The 11819-nt window shown below is 21.7% G+C and overlaps 2 protein-coding genes across 6 annotated transcripts; one reads left to right on the top strand and one right to left on the bottom strand.

Moving 5' to 3' along the window:
* Positions 1-1659: 1659 nt before the first annotated feature.
* LOC112597995 (ribonuclease H2 subunit A) lies at positions 1660-5814 on the bottom strand. 4 transcript variants are annotated; one of them, XM_025344284.1, is made up of 8 exons: positions 5775-5814; positions 5257-5404; positions 5002-5173; positions 3457-3655; positions 3076-3202; positions 2175-2364; positions 1953-2076; positions 1660-1801 (listed from the first exon to the last, which is right to left on the bottom strand). In XM_025344284.1, the coding sequence occupies exons 3-8, from the start codon at positions 5165-5167 to the stop codon at positions 1669-1671; spliced, it is 939 nt and encodes a 312-aa protein (XP_025200069.1). In that variant the 5' UTR covers positions 5168-5173; positions 5257-5404; positions 5775-5814; the 3' UTR covers positions 1660-1668. The 4 variants fall into 4 exon arrangements, with proteins under 4 accessions (XP_025200069.1, XP_025200068.1, XP_025200071.1 ...); XM_025344283.1 differs by lacking the exon at positions 5775-5814 and adding an exon at positions 5527-5683; XM_025344286.1 differs by lacking the exon at positions 5257-5404 and having other exon boundaries at positions 5775-5808.
* A 159-nt stretch (positions 5815-5973) lies between these two features.
* Positions 5974-10882, top strand: LOC112597996 (isopentenyl-diphosphate Delta-isomerase 1). Of its 2 annotated transcripts, none has more exons than XM_025344287.1 (3): positions 5974-6238; positions 10054-10506; positions 10568-10882. In XM_025344287.1, the coding sequence occupies exons 2-3, from the start codon at positions 10061-10063 to the stop codon at positions 10836-10838; spliced, it is 717 nt and encodes a 238-aa protein (XP_025200072.1). In that variant the 5' UTR covers positions 5974-6238; positions 10054-10060; the 3' UTR covers positions 10839-10882. The 2 variants fall into 2 exon arrangements, with proteins under 2 accessions (XP_025200072.1, XP_025200073.1); XM_025344288.1 differs by lacking the exon at positions 5974-6238 and adding an exon at positions 6320-6355.
* Positions 10883-11819: the final 937 nt, after the last annotated feature.

Genomic DNA, 11819 nt, shown 5'->3' with positions numbered 1-11819 from the left:
ACTAATTTATTTGTTGATAACTCTTTTGAATCTTTTGTTACTTATTGAAATAATAGGATATCAAACATAAATGTATTGTCTATGGTTAGGTCTGTTTTACATACATACAACATAGTAAATTTATATTCAGCAGGATCAATATAATGTTGTTAGATTTAATATCGTAGTAAATGTACTAATTATCAAACTCAAAAGCAAGAATATTATTTAGAATATCTCATGAGCTTTTTATTGATATCATATAGTGAATTATAAAATTTATAACTATGTACAATATTAAAACTTTAAAATTCTCATAATTCACTTTGAAATTATAATCTTAATAAAAGCTTATGAAATGCCTTAAATAATATTCTTATATTTAAGATTTATAATAGGTAAATTTACTTTATTAACATAAAATAAATGACTGAGCACAAATTTTTTTTTGTTGTATGTATGTAAGTCAGAGATTACACACGTGAGCACCGGCAAACTTTTAATTAATTATTGCTTTATCTATTTAAATATAAAATTGAATAATTTTGTTTTATTACTACATTAACTATGATACTTTTATTTATTGTTATAATCTTGTATTATATATCTATAAACTTTAAATATTAAATATTAATCAAACTTATAATTGGACATTGCCTATGAAAATATAATAAATAATTAAATACTCAGTAATGTAGAACCATAAAAAAAAAAAAAACTATGAAACAAAATTTTATAATTACACTCATCATCTATCTACCAAAAATGAAAGTGAAACTAAATATCAATAGTGATTAGAGTCTAATTTTAAATTAACCACAAAACTCTAATAACAAGTATTCTAACAATACTTAACCACACAATTCCACATTACATACTACACACCATAGATATGATAGGTAGTATTTATCAACACTTCTACTATTAATTATAGAATACTAACCAAGGATTTTAATATTTTGGTATTTTGTTTATACATATTTTTCTTTAACTTTAAACTTCAAAGATCATAATTCATAATGGTTATTCAACTTACATTAATCAATGATGTTTCCATTAAATTTTCTAAAAAAAAACAATATTTTGTATTATTTAACACACAATTAAAAAAAAATTAGATGGATCTCACCAGTATAAAAATAACAGGTAGCAGTTTGCTTACATTTCAAAACTTTTATAGTTACCTATTTAATACTAGTTATTTTCTTAAAAAACATGATATTAAATTTAAAAAAAAAAAAAAAGTTTTTATCTTTATTAAATTAAAATTTTATAAATCTGGTACACATTATTATTTTAAGTTTTAAAAGTCTAGAACTATTTAAAAAAAAAAAAAAAAAAATAATAAATAAATAAATAATTATAAAATAAACCAATAATAAAACATTTAATAAAACACATAATAGGAAAGAACCCTGTATTTCAAGCATAAAATATATTATTACTGTATAATAATTACTGTGATTAATTAAAAAATTCTTTAGTAATATTTAAGGTTAGGTTAATTTTAATGTATTTATTAAACAGTATTAAATAATGTAAACTTAATTTTAGTTTACAAATAAAATATTATTGAATGATGAATTTAAAATATTGTAAACATTGTAGAAGCCGAAAAAAATACATGAATAAGTATTACAATATTGTTTTGATTAAAAAAACAATTATAAAACAATGATCTATCATTTATTAAAATTTAGTTGTAATAATTATACCCTTATCATCAAAAAAAGGTGTTTTCTGTTGAACTTGTTTACTATTTTGACCAAAAAATGATGTTATAGGTAATGATTTTTTATCTACATCCTCTTCTTCATCAGACCTAAAAAAAATATTAAATATTTTGCTTAATAATTGCAAAATGTATTTCACTTTTTAATTTTTTATTAAAAACTTAAATCAAACACCAATATAGTAAAATAATAAGTTATATTAAATACTTCATAATATTATGATACATAATATAAACTTACCAGTCTATTTGTGCTGCATTATTTTTTAATACTAATTCTGCTGTAGACCAAGAAAATCTAACAATACTTGGAAATCCAAATACTGGATCTATGTTTTTTTTTAAATATTCTTTTGTTACCGGATCTAAGTGATAAAAATTATTTTAAATGTAATACTTTATATTTAGATCCTGAACTAATATTCAAAAGAACCATTAATAATTATAATTATTTTGATTTTACCATTTGGATATCCGCTTCCCCAATTAGAATCAATATCTTCTCCAGGTTTTTCAATAAATTTCCAGTTTTTTAACGCCGCGTCACGAGTTACTTTGGCGCAAATACTAGCAGCACTTACAATTGGAAACAAAGAATCAGCCTTTTTAGAAACTGTTATTTTTAGTTGAGGGAATATTGATAATAATTTTTCCTAAAGATCAAATAACAAAATATAATAAATTACAAATGATGAATTTAAAATATAAACCTTAAAATACAGAAATATTAAAAGGAATAGTTTACACTTAATAGGTAGATTAAAATAACAATAAATCAGTTAATCAATAGTTAAATGGCATAATACTCATTATAAATATTTTCAAATAATTTAAGTCATAAATATTTTCAGTTATTAATAACAATAAAATAATATATAAATACATTCTACGTATTTATTTAAATAAATTGATAATATTTTATATTAATTTATTAAATAGAATTTACAAAGCATATGTTTACTTAAATAATATAAGTGTAAAATTATTATCTGATATCAACTTTTATTCAACAAATTTATTATAAATAGTAATTTAGTTATTAGCTGGGTCAAACTTTTAAGTGCCACCACAATAAACTTGGTGTTTTAGATAAAAAAAATTTAATTAATATTTAAAAAATATTATACATAATAAATGATAATAATATAATATCATTTAAATCATTATAATGTATTTATATATTATTATTTTTGTTCTTAATTCATAAAATGTAGGTTCTTTGAGGTTTTACTATCTGTAAGCATATAAACATAATAGTATAAATGTATTATAAACATTCTATACAAACAATAGAACAATTTTATATACTTAAGTTCCTTTAAGTATTCATGCATCTAAAAAATAAAAACTACTAATATTCTTACTTGGTACTTATCAGGAGGTCCAACAGTATCAACAAATACTTCACTAATATTTATTCCTCTGTCTAAAACTCGTTGTATTAAACCTATTGCAGCATTATGTGAAATTTCATTCAAAGAACACTTTTGCCTAAAAAATGTTTATAATTATGATATACTATGATGTAATTTTTTTTTTTTTTTTGGGGGGGGGGATTCTGATATGCATATACACAAATTATTTTGTTGTTAGTGGTTTACTTTGGCATTAATAATAAATTTTTAAAAGATTAAAATAATATAAATAAGTAGTGTTACTGGATTTCAGGTCTCTAAAATTTTGATGAAATCATTAGAACTATGGTCTACAAAAATAAAAATAAAAGTTTCATCATATTTAACTACCTTCTAAAGCTACAATTGCTTATTGTAGTTGGTGATATGATGTGTACAGCCCATCCAAGTAATTTAAATTGTTTGGTTATTCCATCAAAAATTTCATCTCGAGCTTGTTCAGACAAAACTTTAGAATCAGCACATCCTAATGATTTTAGTAAAGCTTGATTATCTACTGAACAATAAGATGTACCATATACCATTGGACCTAGTTATAAACAGAAATACATAATCTAAAAAAATTATCAAACGATTTTTTTATTTAACAGTAGAAATATAAATCTATTATAAATACTAGTTTAGATATTACAATAATATTTCTGTCAATAGTGTATCTATTACATATTGATCCGCAAAATGCCTGCCAACAATCATTTGATAATTTGTTGCAGTACGTCATAACCTATTTAAAGAGTAATTAATAAAATATTATTTTCAATATTTCTAGAACTATTCAACAGAAATTTACAATACCAATATACATATTATTAGATTTGTCTAGTCGATAATATTAAATCATTATTTTAAAGTGGTGGCCAATAATCACTTGGCGTCCTGTTGATGATATTTGTATTAATTATACACTAAGTAAATACTTTTAGTTTTTTATGACTAAAAATAATTATTTTAAAATTATAATGATGAGTTCTTGTCCAAAAAGGTCTAAATTAAATAACAATCATATAAATAAAATACTTGACATTGATAATTTTAGTAATTATAGTGAATTCAGAGATTTTGATGATACCGACAAAGATGATGCTTACATAATAAAATCTATTTTCTTCTGAGTCTAACTTGAAAGTAGTAAGAAAAAAAGCACTATTTTAGTGTAAAACAATACTTTTATGTAAGCATTTATTTATATACCTTAAAAATATCTAAGTAATTATTAAAATATCTTCTTTTCTATGCAATTTTAATATCAGCCTCATTACAACAAAGTCAAATTAAAAATACATGGAAATATGACAACCACATTTTTAGAGTAATTATTGCCAGTGACTACGTGGTAGTCAATGTGTTAAAAAATTATCAAATATATAAAGTTGATTATAATATATATATACATTAGTATTTAGTATTAACCAAATTCAACATATAAATAAAAATTTTTGATTTCAATATGAGTATAAGATATGTTAACAATAACAATAAACAAAAATATTGGAAAATAATGATAAAAAAAAATGTTTAAACATTTAGTATATGTGTTTATGACTATGAGTAAGGTATAAAATATTTTAATATATGTATGAAAATGTAGAAGTCAACACATAGGTATGAACTGGAGTGTGAGCAATTAGAAAGTTTATGTAGTATGACCAAGATATAATTATTTTTGGATAAGTAATCTAATTGAAAATTAGAAATATTTTTTCTTTTGAGAACATCATACTGTAGGTAGCATACATTATTTTTTCAAAATCTTAAATTTTATCACTATACCTATTATCAAAACATTAACTAATTAAAACGAATCACTTTATTTATTACCTAACTTACCTAGTTAGGATTGTTGAGAATATTTTTATTTTTATTTTTTATACATACCAAGGACAGGGCCACGACCAGCTTCATCAATTCCCAAAATATATTTCTCATTTTTTATTGTTTCAGGTAATTCAGATTCAATGCGAACATCAAATGAATTATTTTCAAAAGAAATCGCCGATTTCACATCAGAAATAGTATGGCAAACTTTATAGTCACTGTTCATTATAATCTAAAAGTTTAATCGATGTTAAATAAATTGATTATTTATTTGACAAAAAAAGATTTAAGTTATGATCAATTTTTAAAGCTTACTATGTGGATAGTACTTAGTAGGTTAAGCTGGAAACTATGAAAAAAAAATAATTAAAAGGTACCAAGCCCTCAAAATGTATCAGTGAACAGTGAAAAATCTTATTTCGGTGGCAAACAGTCAATCTCATAAGGAATATTCTGTTTTTTTCTGTAAGTTATAAACAAATAACATTGAATAGACAAGTGAAGAAAGGACAACTTGAAACCGAACTGTTAAAAGTTAAACAATGAACAGTCAACAGTGATAAGCTGATAACTGTCATAACTTACTAAGTAGTGACTAGTGAGTATTAACAAAGAAAAGTAACAATTAACAAGTAGTAAACTGCAGACATTATTTAGATATTAAAGAACTAGGCGGTAAAAAACAGTAAACACTAAATATTCAACACATAAATTATTAATGTTTGTACATAGTTTGTTTAGACAGTAATCAGTATTAGATTATTTGGATTGTATAATATAAAATATAATAATATGAACTAAGACTAAGATAGTAAATTAGAATTTAGACTTACTGAATAATGTATAATATAAAATATTTTAACTTGAAATAATTTTAATGTTTGTTATATTTTTATTATATTGATATTAACATTATTAACCTAAAATGAAAATTTAAGAGGGAAGTCATCGTATTGGTCAATTAATATCACCATTTATCATATCATATAATTAATAACGTAGCAGATTATTGATAAGAAAAGCGGATGCTTTAAATAAAATATTACATTATTTACATTAAATCGTAAACTTAAAGGAACTGTGCCACTACTGACCTATTGCCCTGTAGCTATAAATTCCAACAAAAAGATAAACGATTTCTAATTTTCTTGTTAGTGTAAAGACGTATGCACTGTATATTTGTATATTTAGTCTATTATGTTACGAATCAGTGATCAATGTTGTTCGTCCGATTGTGCTGTGTATACTGCAATTTAATTCTTAAAGGCTTAAACGAATTTCAATTTTATTGATTAAGGTATGTTGTTTTATTTTTTGTTTTTTTAGTAAAACATACAATAGATTGTTAAAATTTTCAAGCACAATAGCAAGGCCTATATTTAAAAAAAAAACTTATTTTCGAATCCGTATTAAGGTAGGTATTAAAAATATTTAATTATATATAATTTGGTGTATTTAGGTATAATATTATTATTACATATATTAAACATTTTTTTTTTTTTTACTTTTTAGTTAATAAGTGTTTTTTTTAATTTTATTAAAAATGTGGTTATGCATCTTATTTTAAAAGATTAAAGATAGTTAAAAGTCTATTTGATTTTTAAATTAATTAATTTAAATAACATACCTAATCATTATTTTTAACACATTATTCAAGAACCTAAAGCAATAATAACATAATAGCTAATAAATTATAGTTATAGTTATTCAAAAATAAATTTCATATCTTAATGTGCTTTTTAATTTATTATTATGATTCAATTATCATAATTATTTAGCTATTAGTTGAATATAAATTAAAATAAAATATTATAAAAATGATTAAATACTCCTGTTTATTTTTATGTTAGATATTCAAATTGAAAAAACCTAAATTGGATACGTGATTTGATCCAGACATTTAGCATTTGTACATGTCATGTTAAAACTGTAGATATTATATTTCGTCATAATTACCTAGGTATAATATGATTATTTCGAATAGGTTTAAAACTGCATTTTTGATTTAATATAAGGTTATTAATTTAATTATTTTTTATATTTTTGATTTGAATTCATTCCCAGCCAAATTAAACTAAATATTTATTTATTATGCATGCAATAGAAATGCAGCATTTTTGTACAATGGATGTACAACAATTAAATTAATAAATTAAAATTGTATTTTTTATTAGGAAGGTACTATTAAAAACAAATATAATTTAAACTATTTATTTGATAATATTTCTTTAGTTTAATTAACATTGACAATATAATAACAGTCACACCTTTGTCAAAACCTCTCAACTATAAGATGAAAAAAAAAAATCTAAGTTACGAGATTTTGTTATTATTTTATAAATGTTATAATTGTATTAATTTTAAAACGAAAAAAAACACTTACCTTTACTTATTATTGTTATTAAATATATGAATTATTTGGATATTTTTTATTTTAATTAATTAAAATAATATCTAAAATTAAATTCTGTATATTTTTTTTTTAATAAAAAATATGACTTCACGCAATAGACTTAAGATTTAAATGATGAAACAAATTTTTAAAAATTCTAATACTTATAAATATACTTATATTCCTGTTTGTAAAGTTATGTTTCTAAATACTTTAAAAATAAAATTTTGGAATGCTAGAAATTGATTATGAAAATCACAACATTAGACAGGTTTTCATATTGAATTACCTCAAAATATATCAAGCTGACAAGAAAAATTTAAAAATAATAAGAATGCATGACAAAATATTGCTTAATAATGAATTTAAAATCAATTTATTTATGATTTAATTTTAGTTAAAATATTTATTCTATCATATTTATTTACTCATGTCTTTATTTTTATACTAATTTTTAATAATTATTTTTATACTAGACTACTAGAGTGACTATTTATCCTGGATTTCCTGGGACATTACTAGTTTAAGAATCCATATCCTGATAAAGTTTTTTAATACATCAATTTCTACCTGTTTTGAACTTTCATATAATAATGCCTCAATGTTTAAAATCGTTTTTATAATTCTTTTACTTATTTGGTTATTGGTTTTATTTTGAATAAAACCTAATCACAAATAATAGTTATTGTTACAATATTTGATGCAAATATCAAAACATTTGATAATGAAAGTAATTATTGGTTAATAATTTTCTTAATTTTTTAACTTACTACCTTTAACTTCTGTGTTTTAAAATGTTGGTTGACTTTTTTCAAAATAACACTGCTCTATTATTTATGAAGTTTATACAAAATATTCTTAAACTGTTCATTAATTATATTCAATAAATTGAACTGGAAAACATTTGGTATTTTAATTAGTTTATTAAATAACCTAGAAAATAGGAAGAATGAACATGATATTAATACTGAAATGGAAATATTGATAAATATTAAAAAGAGGGTTATTTAATTAAATAAATAATTTGATTTAAACTGTGAAAAGTTTTATGATTTATGTATAACATATATTCAAAAGAGAACATTATCTAACCGGGCACTCTAACAATTAAATTAAATTAGATGCACTTAACAAATAAAAATGTAGTTACATGAAATAATGTTAAAAATACAATAAAAATGTCATTAAAAAATTTTAGGATGAATGAAAATAAATTCTTTGATGACTGGTCAACTGGTCAAAAAATTATATTTTAATAGAACTAAAGTGGATACAAATCTTACAATGATCGTGAGTTTATATTTTGTTTATGGGATTAAAATGATTAAATGCATCAATAGAGCTAGTATTTTCTTTGTTAATAACCATTTGAACAGACATTCAAAATCAAATGATTACCAAAACAATAGAATGTTATTTGATAACAAAAACTGTAACTCGAGTAACATTGAATTTTATAACAAAATATTAAAATAATTTTTTATTACTATAGAAAATCCTATAGTAATAAAAAATACAAGATATTTAAGGACAATAAAAAAAATAATAAACCTGAAAAATTTACCTAGATTTGTATACTTATCTTAACTTAAAATATCTTATCTAATTTAATAATTTTGAAATATTTTTGTTCCTAATAAACCATTAACATGTAATATCTATACTCTATAGCAGTGTTTCTTAACATTCGTTTTATAGCAACACGTCATTAAAATATTTCATACTTTATAACACACAATAAAAAAATTAGAATAAAAAGTAATATTTAATTTTAATTTGTAATATAAAATATGTAAAATGTTGTCGATGAGAGATAACTTATTTTTAATTATTAAAAAAATTATATCAAAAAAATATATATTATCATAACCTATTAATTTTTGAAATCTGTCAAAAATATTGATACATTATGTCTGATATAATAAACTTCGGATACTTTTGGACTTATTTAGCGACACACTGGTTAAGAAACACTGCTCTATAGGGCATAGACATATCACATTTTGAAAAAGTGAAAAAAATTACATACCATTACCTATTCAATTTTGGTGTCCCAAATTTTTTAAAATTTATTCAGGCCACCTTCATTTGTATTATAAATAATTTATGATGTGATATATTTTTATCATTAGTAAAAAAATCTTGCATCTTAGAAAAAAAAATGATGACAAAAATGCATTTAAAAAAAAAAGTTGTTATAAAATTCTAATTTTTTTTTTTTTATTGGTATATGCATAATGATGTTAATTATTAACAAAAGTAAGTTTTACTTGAGAATATCAAACTTATGAAATTACTTTGATTTTATTTTTAAATTTTAATACAACTTAATATATATATATTTTTGCTATTCTAAAAATAAAATTGATTAATTACATGTGAATTTAAACAGTACGCTTTTAATGTGTGTATATTAAAAATTAATTACTTTGATACAGTTTCCATTAATTATATTTTATTTAAAATTAATCGTGAGCATTCAACTTTTTTTTATATTATTGTGTTCTAAATATGTTTTATGTAAACCTTCTATTTTTATCAACAATAATGTATTATTTATTCTCAAACCATTTCTTCATCACAATATATTACCAATTAAATGTAAAATGTTTGAATATATTTAGTAAGTTTTTAGTTTATTAAACACAGTTGAATTAACATTGCTAGTACAAGCATCTTTCTTAAATAAATTTTAACTTATTTATATGTATTTACAACAGGTTATATATGATGAAGTTGATTTTTAAGTCATTGGGTACATTACCCTTACGTAGGTTTCTATCAACTGTACCCAAACCATTAAATCCTGTACAAGAAGCTGCCCTTAAAGAACGTTGTATTCTTGTTGACCAACATGACCAAGAGTGTGGATTTGCTAGTAAACGAGACTGTCATAAACTCGTAAATGGAAATCTTCCGTTACACCGTGCATTCAGTGTTTTTTTATTCAATACCAAGGATGAACTATTATTACAACAGCGTTCATCGACCAAAATCACATTCCCTGATCATTATACAAATTCTTGCTGCAGTCATCCACTATACGAGATTGAACATGAGCGCAAAGACCTAGAAGGTGCTAAAGCTGCTGCTTGTCGCAGACTTGTGTTTGAATTAGGAATTCCTACAAGCCAGTGTCAACCTAAAGACTTGCAGTATATAACTAGAATAAGGTAATAACAACTAAATCAATCTATTCAAAAATTGATACCTAATTTGATGTATTATTCTCAGGTACATGTCTGAAGGAGATGGAACATGGGGTGAACATGAAATTGATTATATATTTATTTTACATAAAGATGTTTCTTTGAACCCCAATCCAGATGAAGTGAGTACTGCCTTATATATTCCCAAATCAAAAATGAATACATTTTTAAGGAATTTAAAACATCCAATTACACCATGGTTTAATCTTATTGTACAAAACGAATTGACTAACTGGTGGGACAATTTAAGATCTCTAGAGAAAGTCATGAATCATAAAAAAATTATTAGTTATTAATTATTTTTTTATTGCGGGAAACATTAATTAAAATTGGGACTATATTTACATTGTTATTAATTTAATTATGTTATGTAATGACAATATTGTTCACATATATACATAAATTTGGCAAATTTTAACTTATTTTGAAATATCTATAATATTACTTTATTATTTATACAATCAAGTGTTTAATATTGAATTTTTAATACTTTGATCTTTTTTTTTAAAACACTTAACTAAAAAAAATATGGTTTAATGTTCAATATTTTGTATTACTTTTATATTTATATATTTGTGTTGTTACTTATTATATTATTAGTAGAAGTAAATAAAATATAAGTATTGTTATAAAAATTAAAAATTATTTTTGTTGAAGAATATATATTTTACTTATTAATTGATATAATGGCATTTTATTTCATACATATGATGTAAAGATTAAGTAAGTTCTATTTTAAGCTTTGTTTACATTATAAATAAACAATTACATTTTTGATAAAAATTTAAATATTTTGGTTTATCATTGTAGGATGTATTTGAAATATATCAACCCTTACGAGTTGTAATAACTCATATATTATTTTTGTAATAGAATTATGTTAATTAAAATGTTTCTAAGTATTAAAATACAAACAAATAATTACATCAAATGAGAAAAGCAAAATAAAAATATAAATAGTTTATTTAACAAAAAATAATAATCAAAAAAGGAAAAAGGAAAAAACAACGATGCAATTAATTTTTAGATAAGTGTCAGAAATAATTAAAAACAAATAAAATTACTAGAACTTGGCCGATGTAATAAAATAAAATTATGATTGTTTATGTATACATATTAATATTCCAACTCAGAATGTTCCTAATTAAATTTAAAAAGTTTGTTACTTATTATGCTTCAAGTAATTGAATATTATTATTTAGTACACAAATATTAAAAAAAAAATGATTAAATCCATTATTAAGAAATGTTATAAAAAGTGGTTAAATACTCAGAAA

This window comes from Melanaphis sacchari, unplaced genomic scaffold, assembly GCF_002803265.2.
Source record: "Melanaphis sacchari strain LSU unplaced genomic scaffold, SCAv2.0 Contig44_pilon_pilon, whole genome shotgun sequence".
In the NCBI taxonomy this organism is placed as follows: Eukaryota; Metazoa; Arthropoda; class Insecta; order Hemiptera; family Aphididae; genus Melanaphis; species Melanaphis sacchari.
This window is presented reverse-complemented; position numbering and strand designations above follow the sequence as displayed.

Excerpts from the sequence above, each read along its gene's own strand:
- LOC112597995 (XM_025344284.1), bottom strand. The coding sequence starts at position 5,167 with ATGAACAGTGACTATAAAGTTTGCCATACTATTTCTGATGTGAAATCG. Across the intron at positions 3,203-3,456 it reads AGCAATTGTAGCTTTAGAAG|GCAAAAGTGTTCTTTGAATG; the intron begins GTAGTTAAATAT and ends AACATTTTTTAG. Across the intron at positions 1,802-1,952 it reads AATGCAGCACAAATAGACTG|GTCTGATGAAGAAGAGGATG; the intron begins GTAAGTTTATAT and ends TATTTTTTTTAG.
- LOC112597996 (XM_025344287.1), top strand. The coding sequence starts at position 10,061 with ATGATGAAGTTGATTTTTAAGTCATTGGGTACATTACCCTTACGTAGG. Across the intron at positions 10,507-10,567 it reads CAGTATATAACTAGAATAAG|GTACATGTCTGAAGGAGATG; the intron begins GTAATAACAACT and ends TATTATTCTCAG.